Source organism: Neofelis nebulosa, chromosome X, assembly GCF_028018385.1.
Source record: "Neofelis nebulosa isolate mNeoNeb1 chromosome X, mNeoNeb1.pri, whole genome shotgun sequence".
Classification (NCBI taxonomy): Eukaryota; Metazoa; Chordata; class Mammalia; order Carnivora; family Felidae; genus Neofelis; species Neofelis nebulosa.
Window position 1 is genome coordinate 49,818,155 of NC_080800.1, and position 21,515 is coordinate 49,839,669.

At 37.2% G+C, this 21,515-nt stretch overlaps 1 protein-coding gene across 6 annotated transcripts in view; it reads left to right on the top strand.

Moving 5' to 3' along the window:
* The first annotated feature begins 2,341 nt into the window (after positions 1–2,341).
* The window catches only part of RRAGB (Ras related GTP binding B), a 47,991-nt gene continuing 28,817 nt past the window's right edge, over positions 2,342–21,515 (top strand). The window contains exons 1-6 of one of the 6 annotated variants that reach the window (XM_058712456.1): positions 2,342–2,413; positions 3,889–3,922; positions 6,466–6,565; positions 11,125–11,208; positions 13,133–13,199; positions 15,622–15,844. In XM_058712456.1, the coding sequence (XP_058568439.1) occupies positions 3,911–3,922; positions 6,466–6,565; positions 11,125–11,208; positions 13,133–13,199; positions 15,622–15,844 (486 nt within the window). In that variant the 5' untranslated portion in view covers positions 2,342–2,413; positions 3,889–3,910. Of the gene's footprint in view, positions 3,043–3,888; positions 3,923–6,465; positions 6,566–11,124; positions 11,209–13,132; positions 13,200–15,621; positions 15,845–21,515 lie in introns of all 6 variants that reach the window. The other 5 variants (XM_058712458.1, XM_058712452.1, XM_058712454.1 and 2 more) reach the window with 5 other exon arrangements.

The following is a 21,515-nucleotide window of genomic DNA, read 5'->3' on the forward strand; positions in this document are numbered from 1 at the left end:
TACTTTGCAATTAATTCAATTCAGTTTAGTTCCTCAATCTTTTTTCAAATCCCTCTCTTCCACTCCCATCCTCCTACTCCTTTTCTCCTCTTTCTTCATCTCTTTTCTCCTCTTTCTCTTCCCTCTTCTCATCTCCTCACTTCTCCCCCTTTTCTTCATCCTTTCCTCTCCCTTTCTTCATCTGTTCCTCATGGACCTTGAGGGAAGTAGTCATGGTGGGTACATACATGTGATGTTTCTGAGAGGGGGAGGGAAAGGGAAACAGGCAACAGGGATACAGTGAATTTCTGTAATAGAAGAGTGTAAGGGAACAATTTGGCTGGTGATACCTGGTGGTAGTGGAGGGTTGGAGGATATGTTTGAAAGCTTCCTTTACACAACATGCACATATTACTTACATTAAATGGTTTTTTGGGGTGAGATGACTGATGAAGATTATTCCAACCACTCCCAACAACGTTGGAGCTGCCACTGTAGGAGAATAATTTAGCAGTCTATTGCAATTATCCAGGCCAGATATTATAGCAGCTGGAACAAAAATAGCAGAGGAAAAGGGAGGAGAAGACAAATTGTAGAAAATGAGCTAATGAGAACTGCAGAACTCTCAGCACATAACTCTGCCTAAACCCCTGCACGAAGAGACTTTCTACGCCCCTAGGATGACTCCCAGCTCTCTGTTGATTCCAAACCTCCATTAAAGTGCCTGAGAAAGCTCAACACATCAAAGATAACTTACTGTTTGTTCTATACAGCCTGATGATAGGTCCCTGACCTATTTTTCTCAGATTATTGTAAAGGGCTTACAATTGTGAATATGTATCTCTTACAACTCAGAAGTGTCTTTTTCAAGGATTTGAAAGCCATCCCATTGAAATACAATAATCAGGAAGGATAGGGCTTTTGTTTTCAAGTCTCTGTGGGAAGATAGATTCCTGACTTTGATAACTGCCTGCTAACAAACAGCTTAATTGCATTTATACTGACCAACCTTTATAGATTTTCATTTTTCTGACTCAAATGAAGCCCAGTTCTTCCCCCTCCCTCATTGTCCTTTTAAAAGGCCCAATTACCTCTGCACATATTGGAATGGAGCTCAGCTTTTCCTTCTACTGTCAGTAGTTACTGAATAAAATCTGTTTTCACTGCTTTAACTCAGACTCTGTTTATCTTTGACACTAAGCATGGCTTAGTTTCACTGTCTGGTATGGCCAGCAACGAATCTAATGAATCTATGGAGGGTTTTGGGACTCATTCTTTCACCACACACACACAAAATTGAGCAAATACTTGTTTGGGGGAAGCTGGTGGGTAAGAAGGAGGAAAATAGGGAGTGATAGGGCTAAGGAAGCTGTGATCAGAATGAAATAAGTATTTCATGAGGTATGGCAGCTGTGGTGAGAAGGGATCATATAGAACAGCAATTGGGGAAATCTGGAAGCAGATAGCACCCTGGTTCTATCCAGTTTCCTTTCCCTTCCTCCCTCCCTCCGTTCTGTCATTATTTCTTTCCTTTCCTTTCTTATTAAGTAACATATACACGTGATATACCCATCTATATCTATATCTCTAGATATAGATAGATAGTACAAAAGGGCTTAAGATGAAAAGCAATAGTCCCCTCACTTCCTTTACCCTGCTCCTCTCCAGAAGCAACCCCTTTGAACTTTTTTGGCCATTTTATCTGGAGGTCTCTATGTCTAAATATATTATGTAAATACCTATCAATGTCCCTTCATTATCAATTTTAGACTTTATTGACTTCTTACTATGGTCAGTGAGAATTTATTTCCCTTCCACTTTTAAACAAGTTTGGAGATGAGTATGCTTTCTAGACTTCCCAATGAATACCTGGTCCCAGCAATAACTTTCATTGTGTGCATAGTATGCAAAAGACTTAGTTGTAATCACTTTGGATGTAATAAGTCATTTCATTACAAGCTCGGTTACAGGGACTAATAATAAAAAGAAGACAAAGACTTAAAAAGCAGGAAGACAAAAACGATGCTCGGCCTTCCTCACAGAAAAATGTTAAGGCTGAAATAGCAATTAAAACAGCAACAACAAAACAACAGCAACAACAACAACAACAACACACACACACACACACACACACACACACACACAGAAGCTAGCGTTGAAGAACTGAAATTGAAAACGTCTCCTTTAATTCTGCGTGGCAGGCCAGTTGGGCCAGGCCAGCCCACAAGGTAACAGCTTACAAGACGTTAGCTTCCCACCCGACTCAAGGCGGAGCGATAGCAGCTATGGTGACTGGCGGCGCTCTGTCTTTCTCCGCGCAGTATCTATGGTAGTCTTCCCAGTCCACCCGCCCCTTGGGTAGCAGCCGTCACGTGACGGGCTTTGGGATTACAGGAGGTGCCCACGTGATCCTGGCCTGCTGTCGGTGCCTGCGGTGAGGTACCTGGGCTCCTGAAGGGCGGGCGTTTAGGTCATAACTGCCGCTGCCGGCGGACGCTCTCGGGCGACCAGGGTCGGTAACGACAAGCCGGCGGGGACAGTCACTACTTAGTGCCTACCGCACGGGTCTGCTCTTTCTGCCACCTCCGCCGTCTCCACCTCTTTTCGGGTGAAGTCACATTTGCGTTTCGAGACTTTGGGTCCTGAGGCCCAAACTCGACACGAGTCCCCACCACTCCTCTTTTTCACTCATCCTCCGTCTCTTCCTTTGCACCACCACATCATTTAGCCTTTGAACTGGCCAGCTAGGCTGTTCCTTGAGGCCAAGTTCAAGGCGGTTTAAAGTAACCGTGGGGAAAGCAGCCCCCCAGTGGACAAAGGCGGAGGCAAGAATAGAGCAGGCCTAGCGGCCACAGGCAATTAAAGTAGGCGACTGAGGGTGTGAACAGGAAAAAAAAAAAAAAAAAAAAAAGAAAGAAAAAAGAAAAAGAGTACTGCGGTTTAGAAAGGACTGGAAAGGACTTGTTGCACGATGGAAGAATCTGACTCTGAGAGAAAGATGGAGAAAGAGAATCTGGGGCCAAGAATGGATCCTCCCATAGGGGAACCTGAAGGATCGCTAGGGTGGGTGAAGTTTATTATGTCAAACCTAGAATGGGGGTTCTAACTGAAGAAAATATCATGAATTAGAACACCCCACCTATGATAAATTGCTTTGATTTACCAGTAAGGTTGATTGGTGTCATGCTTTTGGTGACAGGATAAACTGGAAAGAGGATCAATTGGTCGTTAACTGGGCAGAAACAACCCTTGGGATGGGCCTAATATTAGTCCTGAGGTTGAGGGAACTGTTCTAATTGAGAAGATAGTTTTGAGTTTCTTTGAATTATCAGTAAAGGAGATTTAACATCATCATGTTGAGGATAAGACGACTAGGGAGAAGGTTGGTATTTCTGGGGCAGAGATCAGTGGCTTGAGAGTACTTTCAGTGCATTTTTGTTCCTGAACTTGAGATTTCTATTGTATATACTTTGTGCATGTAATGAGTAAAATATGACTTGGAAGGACAGCTGACTAAACATACTTCCAGGTTTTAAAAATAGGCTAACTTAAAAATAATAGAGGACATTCAAATAGGACAGTATTGTTTCACTAAAGCACTTATATATGTTGCTTTGATAATTTTTTTAAGATAATACAAAATTAAATCTTGAATTTTATGGCTCATTTATATCACTAAATAAACCTTAGGAGCTGTCTCCTGAGCACTGTAATTAGGGGTTAGGGAACTTGAATCCAGTTTTATAATTTAGGAGAACAAGGACCTCTTTAACGGAGTTCCTGCACACAGCTGTACTCAGCTGTTGTGCTAAACATGTTCTTTTGCAATTCCACATTTATTTGTATTTTTTAAATTCCAATTTCTAAGGCTATGGATCCTGGAAACTGTCTTTTGGTTTATATCTGCAGGTGGGTGCTACCAAATACAGCCATGAAGAAAAAGGTAAGACATGTTAATTACATCAAATACATAAAAGTGAAGGTAAGAAGATATGATTCAGGAAATAAATTTGTGGTGTATATATATCATCTTTCCTGGACCATTTCAGGAATCTTCTACATTTTCTCTTTGACTCTTATCCCCTTCTCTGCTATCAGATTTAATTTTTCTAATATTTAAATCTAACTGGGTCATTCACATACTTCCCAAAGCCCATAGAATGAAATTCAAGTGACTTCATAGTATAGAATGCCCTTTAAAAATTTTCCTGACTAAACCAATCTGCCACACCTGTGCACCTTGTCATAGCTATACAGAATCTATTTTTCTACAAATTACGAATTTGCATTTTGTGCAAGCCATACACAAACACTACACAGGCGTCTTCCTGCACATTTTTGTGGAACCCAACTGAAATGTTACCTCTATAATGTATTATATGAGTTTTCCAAGTGGAATTGAACATTCCTTCCCTTGTGCTCTTATGGTACTGTGCCCCACCTGGGGGTTAGACAGAATCAATAAGGGCACAGTTCTGGAGCAAATTTCTGAAATTTGGGCTTTCAGTTTCTTCATTTGTAAAATGGTGATAATAATATGATCTATGTCATAGGGCTGTTATGAAGTTTAAATGAGTAAATGCACATGTAGCCCTTAAGTTAGCACCTAACACCGTTAGCCTTGGTTACTCTTTCCTAAGCAGTTGAAGATTTCTTAAATTAAAAAACACAAGAAAAACACCATATTTACCCGTAACTTCATCTAATAATTCAGTTATATAATTCAGTTTGCTAAAGGAATGTTCTTAATGAGCCTGTCCAAAGTTGCTATTGGTGTAGCTTAGTCACTTGAGTGTCTGACTCTTGATTTTGGCTCAGTTTATGATCTCATGGTTCATGAGATGGAGCACTACATCTGTCTCTGCACTGATGGAATGTAGCCTGCTTGGAATTCTCTCTCTCTCTCTCTCTCTGCCCTCCCCCACTAGCACTCTCTCTTTCTTTCAAAATAAATAAATACATTTAAAAAAACTAAAGTTGCTGTCAATAAGGTTGGCTAAAAATACCAGAAATTTCTGTGTGATTAAGAATAAAACAAAGTAATTTTTCCAACAGCCTTAGACTGGCTTGTCAGTAACATTTTGTTAGATAAAGTTATGTAGCTAAATAGCTAGATTAGATTAAATTGAGTCTGAGTGCAATACACTTTTGTCAATACTCCCTACATTTGTAATTAGAAAATTTCGTAAATTATTTAGGGATTGAAGATATAACCATACCCCCTTCATTTGAAAAGCAAGGTAATTGGAACTATAGTCCATAAATTTTAAAGTTTGAAAAGACTGAAAAGTTACCTTACCAAATTCCCTCCTAGTGCAAGAATCTACAGTATCTTTGATAGGTGTTTTTCTGTCTTTGTTAGGTGCTGACTTTGATATGATGGCTATTCACCTTCATAAGTTCACCTTTTCCATTGGAAAGTTCTCATCATTAAAAACTTGCTAGGTTTATGTCTTTGTTTTGATAGCTTGGTCATTCTTTTGATGAACATATTTTAAGCGTCTGTTATATGTTACGCACTGGAGATACAAAGGGTATTCTCCCTGCTATTCAAGAACTCAGAGTCTTGTGAAAGACCAAAAAAATCCCAGATAACCGCAGTGCATTATGGTCTTTGCAATGCTCTACAAGTGCCATGGGAGGAAAAAGGTGAGATGCACCCAAGCCACCTTAGGACATTGAGATCAGAGAAGCTTCTTGAGGAGTTTATTACTGAACCAAGTCTTGAGAGATGAATGGAGCTTAGCTGAAGGAAGAAAAAGGAATGGAAAGTTATTGGCAGAGAATACAGCATGAAACAGAGACATAGATCTGGGCTGCCTGGAGTTCTGGGAGCAATCAAAGTGGATATAAGCAGTTCAGTTCAGTTCAGTATGGCTGGACTCTAAAAGTTCCAGGCCAGGAAGGTCAGGAGGTAATTACAGAGAAGTAGATAAGCCAGATCAAGGAAGGTCTTATATGTTGTTTAAGGACTTGATCTTGTAGGCCATGGGACACTTAAAAAGAAAAAATATACAGACTAATTAAAGAATAAAATCATAGAGTAAGTAGAAGGCATGAGATCAAGGGCAGAGGTGGAAAGGTTGACCTTAATCAGGAGGAGGAACTTTCAGTTACAATGAAATCCCCTGCCAGGTAGTTCAGTGTGTGAAGCATTAGATTATGAGTCAGGGTTTGATTTCCTCAAGTTGTTATTTCTCTAACGTAGTTCTGAATATATGATAGTGTATAATGGTAGCATAATAAATTCATGCGATTATATTGCCAAGAGGATGTGTGATCCATGACTGGTAAGTGCCTGGTCCCTGGAATTTTAGGTATCTGTATTCACCATTGGTCTGGGAACTAGTTAGTTACAAGTATCTGCAGCAGGTTGTTGGTATTGTCACTTCAGTAAAACATCAAGTACAGGAGAGAAATAGGTCCCTTTATACTTGATTTGCTCTAGATTTCTAACTTCATTGTTTTTTCTCACTTTGTCCTTAGGTGCTGTTGATGGGTAAAAGTGGGTCTGGTAAGACCAGTATGAGGTCTATTATCTTTGCAAATTATATTGCCAGAGACACACGTCGCCTTGGTGCAACAAGTAAGATGTTTTATCTTATTGTGAAATCAGGTGATCTTAACTATTAATAGTCTGCCTAAGGCACTTGATTGCAGTAAGTTAGGGATGCAGAGGTTGAGAGATTTGTTTTGGAGCATGTTTCTCCTTTGTTTTTCATTCCTTCTCAGAGGGGTGTGGCCTAATTCTGGTTACTACTACTTGCTCTCTTGGGAAGGTCCCTTCTAGGTTGCTTACCAAGTAGGATACCCTTGTGCAACTTGTTTTTTATCCTGCTGTTTCTTAAATAAACATAGGGACCCTTTTGTTTGATTATTTTTTCCTTTTTTGTAGGGGGTTGTTTTTATTATAGAAAAGGAAATAACATGATAATTATTAATAAGCATAACAATAAAATCTCTAAGACTTTTTTAAAGCTGTTAGTCATTAAAAGGTAAATTCTGGGTGGCGGGGGCTGTGGGCAGGAGGTTAGCTTGATGTGTATTCTCTGCTGCTTCTCTTCCTGGATATATATATAGATGTTCTCAATGGAGTTCCAGCTCTGACTTGAGAAATGTTTCATTGCCCTTTTTTGTTTGAATGTTAAATCTGGCTTTGTAATATAGGCTAACTGGGCTGCTGTGGCTGCCAGTTCAGTGGATCTATGCTTCTGGAAGACCTCTTCTGTCTCTAGGTTGTAATGCCAATTTATTTTGCAACATCCAGGCATTTCTGGATTCTGCCATGGTCCTTGGCCTCTAAGTGATGAAAGCATTGCCCTACCTGGCTTTCAAAGATTCCTGATCTGGGTTTCTAGCATCTTGAACACTTTTAGGGACAAGTCACCCACTACTTCATAAGGTATCTCATTCTTGTTTCAAGAACCACAAACATTTTAAAACAGCTTATGTTCCACACCCTAGGATACAAAGAAGGATACCTCATTTTTGTTCATAAAGTACTGGGAGTATCATATATATATATATATATATATATATATATATATATATATACACACACATACATACATACACACACATACTGTCAAAATTGGAGCAGCCTTAAATTTTTTTTTAATGTTTATTTTTATTTTTGAGAGACAGAGAGACAGAGTAGGGGAGGAACAGAGAGAGAGGGAGACACAGAGTCTGTAGCAGGCTCCAGGCTCTGAGCTGTCAGCATGAGCCCAATGCGGGGCTCAAACTCACGAACCCTGAGATCATGACCTGAGCTGAAGTTGGTCGCTTAACCGACTGAGCCACCCAGGCACCCCTGGAGCAGCTTTAATAGTTAGAAAGCTATTTCTTAGTTAGAACCCTAAATCTATTTCCCTTTTGTTAGCTGGTCCTCTTTTTCTTCCTTTGTGTCTCTACAAATATTTGAGTATGATTAATGTCTCAATCTATCCTTGCTTCCCAAATCTTATCTACCTAAGTTAAATATCTCCATATATTCCTCATTTGACATCATTTTGAAGCATTTTAAGGACTTGTTTGAATGTGTCTATGTTTTTCTTAAAGTGCTGAGACTTGAATATAGATGTGATCTGATCAGATTAGGGTAGGACTATTATATTTCTTATTCTGGGCATCGCGCTGCTGTTAGCACAGTCTAGCCCCCTACTCTTATTTTTTGGAGTGGTTTTCATTATATTGAGTCATACTAAAAAAAATCCTTTTCACATACATTGTTACTAAAACACATATCATCCTTTTGATTCTTGTGCAGCTAATATTTAAAATCTAAGAATAAATTCTTATATCTATTAAATTACTCAGTTTTGTTTGTTTTAGCCTTAATGTTCCTGTACCCACTGTTTGTTAACTGTGAAGTCCAGGATGAGTCATTATCTCTCAGGGCCTCAGTTTCCTTATCTGTAGAAAAAGGATCCAATACTGTTTTCATTTTATATGCTTATTATCTCATCTGTTCTGTTAGCTATTCTTCTTAGCTTCGTGCATTTTGTACATTTGATAAGCATCTCATCTAGTTTTCATCTGAGCCATTCCTCAAAAATTTTGGTCAGGACAAGGTCCTATGGCTTGTCATGCCTTGAGAGACTTCCTTTTAGAAAAGTACCTCTCCAGACTTCTTCATGTCTTGGTTTGCTAGATTTTAATTTGTTTCTATGCTCCCAAGTTAAATAACTGGACCTAATAATCATATGGTTTCAGTATATTAGAGGAAGCTGGTATTTATTATATGCTTTTTTATTTAGTCTTTATATTAACTTCATTTTGATAGGTGAACTAGAAGTTGAGCTTACTCAACTAGCAAGTGTTAGAACTGAAATGTCATTATATGCTCCTGCTCTATCCATTGTTCTATAGCTACCATGCCTGGGGAATTTCATTCTTTGTGTGTTTTAAATTATGTACATTTTACTGAAGTACCTTTTTCTAGTCAATTAATATTTTGTGTTTAGCTAATCAGCAGAGGTTGATTTACTACCCTAAGTCTAGTGAATAGTCATGCAACCCAAATTTCAAAACTATTCAAGCTACTTGAAATAGTTTTGAAGTAATCTAGCAGCAGCATTAAAAGGTTACAAACAGAATGTTGCAAATTATATGAATGCCATATATTCAAGCAGTCCATTTATTCAACAAGTGCTTTTCTCGATCGTCCTGTGTGCCAGGCACTGTGAATGGGACAGGACACTTGTCCTTAAGAATATCTCAGGTGGGAGCTTTATTGATATACTTTGCTAGCAGTTACTATATTTCCTTAAAGGTAGTAAAATATGCTTTAAATAATTATGTTGGACTTAATGCTTGAATGTGTCATTAGCTAATTTGTCATTGCTGAAGAAAAGTCTGGATTCTACTGCTAAACTTAAAGACTACTTGAAAATACATATAGTGCTTTGATTTTCACTTATTGGTTTTTTTATGCAGTTGCTGATTTTCTTTAAAAGTAGTAAAAGAGTACTTCTAAAATATTATATCACCTTTAATGTTTTTCTAGTTTGTCATTGCTGAAAAAATCCAGTTTTATTTTGTTAAACTTAGAGCCTACTGTGTTTTAAACTTTGAGGTAAAGATACAGAATGGTGATATAATTAATTTATTAGAGGGCTATTAAAATGTGTTTGTTGGAATAGTAAACTTGTCAATAAAAATATGATTTTGAAGTATTTTAGTCACAAACACTGTTGACAGCTCCAAGATTTCTTACCTTCTCAAAATTCTGTTCCCTTGGCTTTTATTTAATGCTTTATTACCCTGGTTTTCTTCCTTTATCTTTAACTATCCCTACTCCTTTAAAAAATATTTTCTTCTTTCTGCCCCATAAGTGTATGTGATTTCCCAAAGCTCTCTTCTGGTTCTTTTCAGTTGCTCTTATGACAGCAGGACAGGAAGAATAGAAGAGGGAGGCAGAACGTAGGGGTTAGATCATAAAGTCTTATAACCCAAGTCAGGTAGTTTGAACTGAGGGTAGAGGGCAGCCCCTAGAGAATTTTAAACAGAAAAGTAACATGATCAGATTTTATTATTTTTATTTTTCAATTTTAATTACAAAAGTAATACGAAAAATTCAGGTATTATAGAAGTGTAGAAAGTCTACTCCTTCCCTCATCATCAGGCCTGCTTCCTAGGGACAACCACCATTAGTAGTTTGAAATTGTCCTTCTGGCCTTTTTTATTTTTCCTGGGTGTATACAATCATACATATACAGAGACTTTTTTTTTCTTTTTAAAGAAGGATGGAGTAAAATCTGCATTTTGGAGAGACCATTATATCTAACATGGAGGACAGATTGGACGGAGGCAAGGGTAGAAGCAGGTTGATAAATTAGGAAACTATTTTAGTAGACAAGGTAAGAGATGATGGGACCTTAACTTGGGTTAAAGTAGTGGTAGTGGATATAGTGAGGAGAAAACGAATTTGGGATATATTTAAGAGGTAGAGTTAATAGAACTTGCTGATAGGTTTGGGGGGAATAGTAGAGGAAAGGATGGACTCAAGGATAAAATTAAGGTTTTGGCTTAGGCAACTGGTTAAATTCACTGAGATGGAGAAGACTGAAAGAATAGATTTTGTAGGGAAAATGGTGAGATGAGTTATATTTGGATACACTGAGTTTGGAATACTTGTGCATTATTCAAGTGAAGATGTCCAATACATGTTTCAGAAAGGGAGAGGGACATCTATATTAAGAGATACACATTTATGAGTTAACAGTATCCAAATGGTAAATAATAGAACTAGAACAGAAAGCTTGCCTGGGGGAAAAATCTAGAGAGAAAAGTAGGTTGCCAAAGGTGAAATCCTGAAGAACTCTAACATTTAAGGGACAGAAAGAAGAATAGGAGGATCTGCCAGAGAGGTTATAGGTATGATATCAGAGGCCAAGAGAAGAGAATTTCTTGAGAAGAGAGTAGTCAACAGTGTCATGCTGCAGAAAGTAAGACTAGGACTAAAAAGTCCACTGGATTTGATAATGGGGCCACTGGTCACTTGATGAGAACAATTTCTGATATGGGAGTAGAAACCAGATTTCTGTCCCATGTGCTTCATATCTAAACAGTCACTGAATCCTGTCACTTCTTTTGTTATTGTCTTTCCCTTTCTCAGTAGCACTTCTTTCCATTTTTTTTTAGTACTAGACCGTTTACATAGTCTTCAAATTAATAGCAGTTTGAGCACCTACTCTCTCGTAGACTCTGTTGGAAATACAAAGACATGTAAGATATGATTCCTTTTCCAAGGAGGGGGAAGTAAGGGGAAGAAGGGAAATAGTTTGAGCACCTACTACGTGCCAGGCACTTGTATGATAACTCCTTTAAACCTCACAATAATCCTGTGAGGTCAGTAGCATGCCTTCCATCTTTTTTAATAGAAAAGGAAACATACTCAGAGGTTAAGTGACTTGCCCAAGGTCACACAGAGAAGTACAGCTGGTATTTGAACTAAAATTGTTTACCTCCAATGCCCGTGTTTTTTATAATAATGCTTTGCTGCTTATGATCTAGGTTATAAGAAGATAAAATTGCACAAAGTTTAGAGAGCAGTCAATTTAAGCAATAGATTCAAGATAGTCATAGAAGAAACACCACTGTATGATTGATTGTCACATAAATTGTATAAATGATAATTGCTAGACTTTAAGGAAATTTTCAGGATAAGAATTTTCATTATTCCTCCTTGTGATTTTTGGTGCCTGGCAGAGAGTAGATGCTTAATAAATGTTTGAATGAATTCAGAGGGAGTGATGACGGTAAGTGGGGGTGGCCAGGTAGGGCTTTTAGAGGAGGTGGAATTTAATCTGGGTTTTAATAGATGAACATAACTTTGAAAGAAAGGTGGGGAGGACTTTCTAGGCAGATGAACAGAGTAGGCAAAGTATAGAGTACAGAGAGAAGTGTAAGGCAGAGGTCGCAAACAGGCAATCTATAAGCTGGATAAGGCCTGTAGATATGTTTTGTTTGGCTTGTACAATGTTTTAGAAAAATTGGAATTAGTTATTAATATGTAAAAGTTTCTGTAAAAATCTGGATTTCCTACTACTATTGGAAGTTTTAAAGATATGATCATCTTGATCCCACATTCATGCCTGACAAATGAGCTACAGCTGAGTAATTGAGTAATTGACAACCACTCCATCATCCCCTTGGATGGATGTTTGCTCTCCATATATGATTATCTTTGCTTTTGTACATTTACTGGCCTGGCCCATATTAGCAAGTTTGCGACCCCTGGTGTAAGGTATATTGGGGGTTGGGGAGGTAGTGGGGTTGGGGAGGACTATGAATAAACCAAATTGGACTGAAACAAAAGGCTTTATTAATGTGACTCACTGGGGATATAAAGGTAGATTGGAAGCCAAATTCTGAGGGACCTTGAATGCCCCCCTGTAGGCATGGAGGAACCATTGAAAGTTTTTTGAATGGGGAGTGACATGTTCAAAGTAGTGTTAAGACGATGAACCTGACAGTAGCCTATAGGATGAAGTAAAGTGGGTAAGGTTTCCTGATGAGAGGTAATTATAGAGCTATTATAGTTATATAGGCTTGGAAAGGTAAAGGGCCTTCCTTAATGTTAGTGGCAAGTTGTAAAACAAGGTGTGGAATTGAGAGATTACAAAGGAATATCAATGAATGTGGACAGAGAAGTCTACAATGACCTGTTCCCCCCCCTCCCCCCCAGATGGGACAGTGGTAGGATCATTAACTGAAATAGGGAAACCAATAGAGGGAGTGAGTTGGGTTATGTTTTATGCTTGTTTTGTATTTGGTGTTGGTATTAAATTTTTTTGTGGAGGGTGTTGGTGGGTTGGAGAAAAGCTATTAAATGGTATATGTCTCTGTCTTACATGTTGAAATGTTAACATTAATATTATAATTGGAGATTGTTTCTGCTGTAAGCACTAAAGTACTAAAAAGTACAATGACGTACATGAAAGCCAGCTCTGTAGCTCAGACTAGTTTAGGTGCCCACCTTGTCACTAAACTACACTACTAAGCTAAATATCACCTTCTTGTTGTAGCTTTGAGCATTTCACTCCACTTTGGTCCTTCTAAATTCCATGGGTTAGTTCTTTTTGGGTTAGCTTATTTTGAATTTCACCTCACATACTACAATACTAGATTTGTCATATTTGTCTTCCAGTTGATGTAGAACATTCTCATGTTCGATTTCTGGGAAATCTGGTATTGAACCTGTGGGACTGTGGTGGGTAAGTACCATCTGCTTGTTTGTAGGGCCAGTGGCAGTAATCATAGCACCTAGTATAATCAAGTGTAGAAAATACATTAAAGTAACTATCACTTGTAATAGATACATTCGATAGAAATTACTTCAGAACTGGCACTTGATTAAAGATTTCTGACTTTTATGTAATTGTGAACATGCCATTATGTGACATGTTTAATCATCAGTAACATGAGCTATATCTAGGTATCTGTAGTATGGGATAGATTATCACCCTCTTTTGCAGGTGAAGAAATTAGGTTTTTATCTCAAGTGTCATAACACCAATGCTGAGTTCTTAGTCATCATACCATACCACCTCATTCTTTATTATTTTCAATCTCCAGGCAGCCTAAACACTTTAGATTGCCCTAAGTATATATTCTCCAGCTGAGTTACCAGCTGTTGGAGCAGTAGGAAACAGTTTTTCCTCTCATGGCTGAGGTACTTCCAGAATAGTCCATCACAAATGCACATTCACTGTGCTTATATGTGGATATTGCTCCCTACAATATGGCCATTTGCATCTCCATGCTGCACAGTGGTTAGGAGCCCAGGCTCTGGAGTTAGATTGGGGTTTATAGCACACCTCTGTTAGCTGTGTTATCTTGGGTAGATTATTTAAACTCTTGAGCTACAGTTTCTTCATGTGTACAAAAGGGATAATAGTGGTAACCACTCAATAGGGTTGTTTTGATGATTCAGTAAGATGATATATAAATGCATAGGAAAGTTCCTCACAAAATAGACAGACATTATTGTTAGCTCAGTGTTTTACCAGCTCCTGGCATAGAACCAACCATATAACAGGTGCTGAATGAATTTTTTGTTGAAAGAATAATGAAATAGCCAAATATTCTATAAGAAAATGACTCCATTATTGCTAGCAGATGGTTCACTTAATGCTCTAGGAGCTCTCTCCATACAAATCCTTCCTCATTATCATTCTTCTAGTTCTGTAATCTATTTCAAGAGATTAGTTATAGTTCCTTGCTTTTAGGCACTAAGGTGTTATTAATTTTGCAGATAAGGCAGCTGACGTCCAGTGAGCTTATGAATCCCCCAAGGTCACACAGCTAATTAATAACAAAGTACAAGACTAAAAGCTTGTGACATGACAAAACTGTTTTTTTATTATTTTATTTTATTTTAATTCCAGTATAGCTAGCATACAGTTTCACATTAGTTTCAGGTATACAATATAGTGATTCAACAATTCCATACAGTAACCGGTGCACATCACGATAAATGCACTCCTTAATCCCCATCACATATATCACCCATCTCCTCCACCTACTTCCCTTCTGGTAACCATCAGATTGTTCTCAATACTTAAGAGTCTGTTTTTTGCTTTCTCTCTCTCTCTCTCTCTCTCTCTCTCTCTCTCTCTTTCCTTTGCTTACTTGTTTTGTTTCTTAAATTCCAACAAAACTACTGTTTTTTCACTGGCTGCCTGGTAATTGAGAAGTTCTTGGTAAGCAGCACACAGCCTAAGGATCAAAGAACAACACTTATAAAAAGTTATCTTGGAGTCATTGTCATATAGTTTAGAGTATATGACGGTTATTCATTCAATAAACATTCGCTGAGCACCTACCCTATGGCAGGCTCTTTGCATAAAGCTGGGAAACAACGACAGACAGTAACAGACATGATCCTTGCTTTCATGGAATATATTGTGTAGGGAAGTGAATTCCATTAATTAAAAATTTGCACAGACACATGTAATATCACATTTGTGGTTAAGTGTGAAAAATAAAAACAGTGTTGGGACACCTAGGTGGCTCAGTCAGTTAAGTGTCCTATTTGGCTCAGGTCATGATTTCACAGCTCATGAGTTCGAGCCCCGCATTGGGCTCTCTGCTTTCAGCACAGAGTCTGCTTCGGATCCTCTTTCTCCCACTCTCTCTGCCCCTCTCCCACTTGTGCACATGCTCTCTCTCAAAAGTAAATAAATATTAAAAAAACTGTTATATTAGGGCCTATGGTGACTGGATTTGCTCAAGACAGGGATATCAGGGATAGTTTCTGTGAGGAAATATGGATTGAACTGAAATCTAAAGGGACAAGTAGGAGTTAATTAGATGTGGAGATAGGGGAATAGCATGTGCAACAGAGTAAACAATGTGTAAGTGCCCCTTGTTGGGTATACCACAGGCTAGTCCAAATGAGAGAAGGTCAAAGTGTATTTGGAACACAAGGAGAGGAGCAAAGAGTGGTGCAAGGTGGGGCTCAAGAAATAAGGTGAAGTCATACCTTTTTGGCCTATTTATTTTACTATTTATTTGCCTAGTAATTTGAAGCTGTAAAATTATCTTTCACATTGATTAAGCCAACAAAAATAGATTGTAAATAGGAGTGACTAAACCAAGGACTTGTTTACTACCTAGATTTTTTTTTCCTACTAGACAGGACACTTTCATGGAAAATTATTTCACTAGCCAGCGAGACAACATCTTCAGAAATGTGGAGGTTCTGATATATGTGTTTGATGTGGAAAGCCGTGAATTGGAAAAGGACATGCACTATTACCAATCATGCCTAGAGGCTATTCTGCAGAATTCTCCAGATGCCAAAATCTTTTGCTTAGTACACAAAATGGATCTGGTACAGGAGGATCAACGGGACCTGGTAAGAAATATAAAGGGTGCTGCACAAAATGGTTGACATGCTTTCTAAACTTCTTTTCTACAGATATAGGTAAATGGTAGGATTGTTTTTAGGAAGAATAAATCTCAGCATAAGCACTCAAAGTTTTTTAAAAATACTCATAAATTTTCCATGGTAAGGGAAATATAATATCCATTTGGCAAGTAATTTTCAGGTTTATGTAAGGAACTTGTCAATGTGATATCATTAAGCAGCCTGTATGTTTTCTTAAGTAAAATTAACATATAGTGTTATATTTCAGCCGTACAGTATAATGATTCATCAGTTCTATACATTTCTCACTGCTCATCAAGGTAACTGTATTCTTAATCCCCTTTATTTCATCCATTTTTCCCAGCCACCTCCCCTCTGGAGACTAGGAGTTTGTCCTCTGTATTTAAGAGTCTGGTTTTTTGTCTTTTTTTCCTCTGTTTATTGCTTTGTCTTGTTTCTTAAGTTCCACAAATGAGTGAAGTTATGTGGTATTTATCTTTCTCTGGCTGATTTCACTTAGTATTATATTCTCTAGGTTGATCCCTGTTCTTAAAAATGGCAAGATTTCATTCATTTTTATGGCTGAATAATACTCCATTGTATATATATACCATATCTTCTTCATTCATCTATGGATGGACACTTGGGTTGCTGCCATATCATGGCTACTGTAAATAATGCTGCAGTATAGGGACCCACATATCTTTTTACATTTGTATTTTCCTTTCCTTTGGGTAAATACACAGTAGTGGAATTACTAGATCATATGAAAATCATATTTTTAATTTTTTTGAGGAATCTCCTTACTGTTTTCCTCAGTGGCTGCACCAATTTGCCTTCCCACCAACAGTGTATGAGGGTCCCTTTTTCTTTACATCCTCGTCAAACTTGTTATTTCTTGTGTATTTTTATTTTAGCCTTTCTGAGAGGTGTAAAGTGATAATCTTGTTATGGTTTTAATTTGGACTTCCCTGATGATTAGTGATGTTGGACATCTTTTCATGTGTGTTGGTCATTTGTATGTCCTCTTTGGAAAAATGTCTATTCATGTCCTCTGCCCATTTCTTAAATTGGATTTTTTGGGGTTTTTTTTTGGAGGGGGGGTTGAATTATTTAAGTTTTTTATATATTTTTTATATTAACCCCTTATTAGATATATTATTTGCAAATATTTTCTCCCATTTGGTAGGTTGCCTTTTTTGTTTTATTGATGGTTTCCTGTATTGTGCAAAAGCTTTTTATTTTTATGTAGTCCCAGTAGTTTGATTTTGCTTGTTTCCCTTGCCAGAACAGATGTAACTAGAAAAATGGTTCTATTGCCAATGTCAAAGAAATCATTGCCTATGTTTTCTCTTAGGAATTTTACATTTTCAGGTCTCACATTTAGGTCTTTACTCCATTTTGAGTTCATTTTTTGTGTATGGAGTAAGAAACTGGTCCAGTTTCATTCATATGCATGTAGCTATTCAGTTTTCCCAGTAACATTTGTTGAAGAGATTGTCTTTTTCCTATTGTATATTCTTGCCTCCATTATGGTAGATTAATTGATCATATAAGCGTGGGTGTATTTGTGTTCTATTTTGTTCCATGGACTCTATGTTTATTTTTGTGCCAGTACCATACTGTTTTTATTACTACAGCTTTGTAGTAGATCTGGAAATCTGGGATTCTGATACCTCCAGTTTTGTTCTTATTTTTCCAGATTGCTTTGGTTGTTTGGGGTCTTCTGTGGTTCCATACATATTTTAGGATTATTTGTTCTACTTTTGTTAAAAATCCTGTTGGTATTTTGATAGGGATTGCGTTAAATCTGTATATTGCTTTGGGTAGTATGGACATTTCAGTATTTGTTCTTTTGATCCATGAGCATGGAATATCATTTCCATTTGTTAGTGTCATCTTCAGTTTCCTTCTTCAGTATGTTACAGTTTTCAGAGTACAGGTCTTTTATCTGCTTGGTTTATTCCTATATATTTTATTCTTTGTTTTGCAATTATAAAAGGGATTGTTTTCTTAATTTCTCTTTCTGTTACTTAATTATTAGTGTATGGGAATGCAGATTTCTGTATATTAATTTTATATGCTGCAACTTCACTGAATTCATTTGCCAGTTCTAATAGTTTTTTGATTGAGTCTTTTGGGTTTTCAATATATAGTATCCTGTCATCAGCAAACAGTGTAAGTTTGAATTCTTCCTTACCAATACGGATGCCTTTTATTCCTTGTTTGATTGCTTTGGCTAGAACTTCCTATTAATACTATGTTGAATAAAAGTAGTGAGAGTGGACATCCTTGTCTTTTTCCTGATCTTAGAGGAAAAACTGTCAGTTTTTCACCATTGAGAATGTTAGCTGTAGGTTTTTCATATGGTCTTTATTATGTTGAGGTATGTTCCTTTTAAATCTACTTTGTTGAGAGTTTTTATCATGAATGGATATTATATTTTTTCAAATGCTCTCACTGCATCTATTGAAATGATTGTATGCTTTTTCTCTTTTCTGTTGCTAATGTGGTGTATCCCGTTGATTGATTTGCAAATATTAAATGCCTTGTATCCCAGATATAAATGCCACTTGATCATGGTGAATGATTTATTTACTGTATTGTTAGATTCAGTTCGTTAATATTTTGTGGAGGATTGTTGCATCTTTGTTTATCAGTGAGTTTGCCTGTAGTTTTCTTTTTTGTCGTGTTTTTATCTGGTTTTGGTATCAGGGTAATGCTGGCCTCATAGATTGAATTTGGAAGCTTTCCTTCCTCTATTTTTTTGGAATAGTTTGAGAAAAATAGTATTCATTCTTCTTTAAATGTTTGTGCTGTCAGCACAGAGCCCAACGCAGGGCTCAAACTCACGGACTGCAAGATCATGACCTGAGGTGAAGTCAGATGCTCAACCGACTGAGTCACCCAGGCGCCCTAGTCTCCATGTATTTGTGATCTTTCCAGATTTTTTCTTGTGATTGAGTTCTAATTTTGTACCATTGTGGTCAGAAAACATGCATGATATGCTTTCACTCTTTTATAATTTACCGAGACTTATTTTGTGGCATAACATATGATCTGTTTTGGAGAATATTCCATGTGCACTTTAAAAGAGTGTATTCTTGGGGGCGCCTGGGTGGCTCAGTCGGTTAAGCGTCCGACTTCGGCTCAGGTCATGATCTCACGGTTCGTGGGTTCGAGCCCTGCATCGGGCTCTGTGCTGACAGCTCAGAGCCTGGAGCCTGTTTCAGATTCTGTGTCTCCTTCTCTCTGTGACCCTCCCCCGTTCATGCTCTGTCTCTCTCTGTCTCAAAAATAAATAAACGTTAAAAAAAAAAATTTTTAAAAAAAGAGTGTATTCTTTTGTTTCTGGATGGAATATTTTGAATATATCTGTTAGTTACATGTGGTCCAGTGTTCAAAGCCACTATTTTTATTTTGGGTGATTTTCTGTCTTGATGATCTATCCATTGATGTAAATGGGGTGTTAAAGTCCCCTGCCATTATTACTTTCAATGTTTGTCTTTGTGTTTATATGTTTGTTTCTTTATGTTCTTTATTTAGGTACTCCTATGTTGATTGCATAAATATTTATAATTGTTCTTACCTCATATTGGATCATTCCCTTTATCATCATGTAGTTGTTGTCTCTTGTTACATAATGCTTTGTTGTCTCTTATTACAGTATTTGTTTTAAAGTCTATCTTGTCTTATATAAACTTTGCTACCCCATCTTTTTTTTCACTTCCATTTGCATGATAAATGTTTTTCCATTTCTTTGTGTTAAATCCGCATGTGTGAAGTGAGTCTCTTGTAGACTGGGTCTTGCTTTTTATACATTCAGTCATGCTGTGTCTTTTGATTGGAGCATTTAGTCCATTTAAACTCAAAGTAATTATTGATAGATATGTACTTATTGTTGTGTTGTTATTTGTTTTATGGTTGTTTTTGTAGTTTTTCTGTGTTTTTTTCCCCTTGTTCTCTTCTTTGTGGTTTGATGGCTTTCTTTACTGATACGCTTGGATTCCTTTCTCTTTATTTTTTGGTTGACCTTCAGTGTCAGAACAAAGCTGTTATTTTTTAAGCTACGTTAGCCCTACACTACAATTTAACCCATACAGATGGTCACTTTGAACCCATTCTAAAAGTACTAAATTTTTACTCCTGCCATCAACAACCTTTTATGTATATGATGTCATAATTCATAACTTTTTATTTTGTGAATCTATGGAGAAATATTTATCGATATAATTGATTTTAATCCTTTTGTGTTTAACCTCCATACTGGTATTATAAGTAATTAGTCTACTACTTTTATTATGTTTATATTTACCTATGAAGTGTTTTCATTTCATAATTTCATGATAATTTTATAATCTTTTTCCTGGTCATGCCTTTTCTTTTCCCTTGAAGAATTCCCTTTAACTTTTTTAAGGCTAGTTTAGTGGTGGTGAACTCCTTTAACTTTTGTTGCCTGTGAAACTCTATCTCTTCTTCTATTCTGAATGATAGCCTTGCTGGGTAAAGTATTCTTGGTTGCAGATTTTTTTGTTTTAGTACTTTGAATGTATCATGCCACTCCCTTCTGGCCTGCCAAGTTTCTGCTGAAAAAGCAGTGGATAGCCTGATGGGATTTCCTATGTGTATAAGTTTTCTTATGCTGATTTTAAAATTCTCTATTTCTCACTACTTTTTGCGATTTTACTTTAATGTGTCTTTGTGTGTACTCCTCTGGTTGATTGCTTTAGGTGTTCTCTGTGCCTCCTGGATCTGGATATCTGTTTCCTTGTCCAGATTAGAGAATTCTTCAGCTATTATTTCTTCAAATACATTTTCTGCCCCCTTCTCTCTCTCTTTTGGAATCCCTATAATGTAAGGGTTATTACACTTAATGATGTTGTTGACTTTCCTTACCCTATTATTTTTTATTATTCCTTTTTCTTTTTTTTTTTTGCTCTTCAGTTTGGTTCTTCCTATTAATTACTCTCTCTTCCAGCTCTATGATCCAGTCTTTTTCCTCCTCTAAACTATTGATTCCGTCTTCCTCTTGTGTATTTTTAATTTCAGCTATTGAATCCTTCATTTCTTATTTGTTATTTTTATATTTTCTACCTCTTAAAAATCCAGTGAGTATCTTTATGGCCATTACTTTGAATTCTTTATCACACATATTGCTTATCTTCGTTTCACTTAGCTGTTTTGCTTTTATTTTCTATTGCTATTTCATTTGGGACATACTCTTCTGCCTCCTCATTTTATCTAACTCTGTGTTTGTTTCTGTATCAGATCATTTATGTCTCCTGGTATTGAAAGTAATAGCCTTATGAAGAAAAGTTCTTGTTGTGGCTTGTAGCACAATGTCCCTTGTTTATCAGAACCAGGTGCCTCAGGAGTTTCTCCTGTGTGGATTGTGTATGACTTATTCTTCTGGTTGAGCCACGTTTGCCTTCCTATCAGTATGCTATAATGGCCTGCTTTGCCTATTATGCACGTACTGGGTAGGATTTGGTCCCTGTTCTGTTAAGAGGGCAGTCTGAAGCCACTGTGGGCTTATCATTGGGTGGTTTCAGCAATCAGACCAGATGCCTGCCCTCAGCACATTTGCAGGGGCTACAGTAGCATCAAACTGCAGTGCACTCTCCTTGCATTATCTAATGAGAGGCTTTCATTTGTGGAC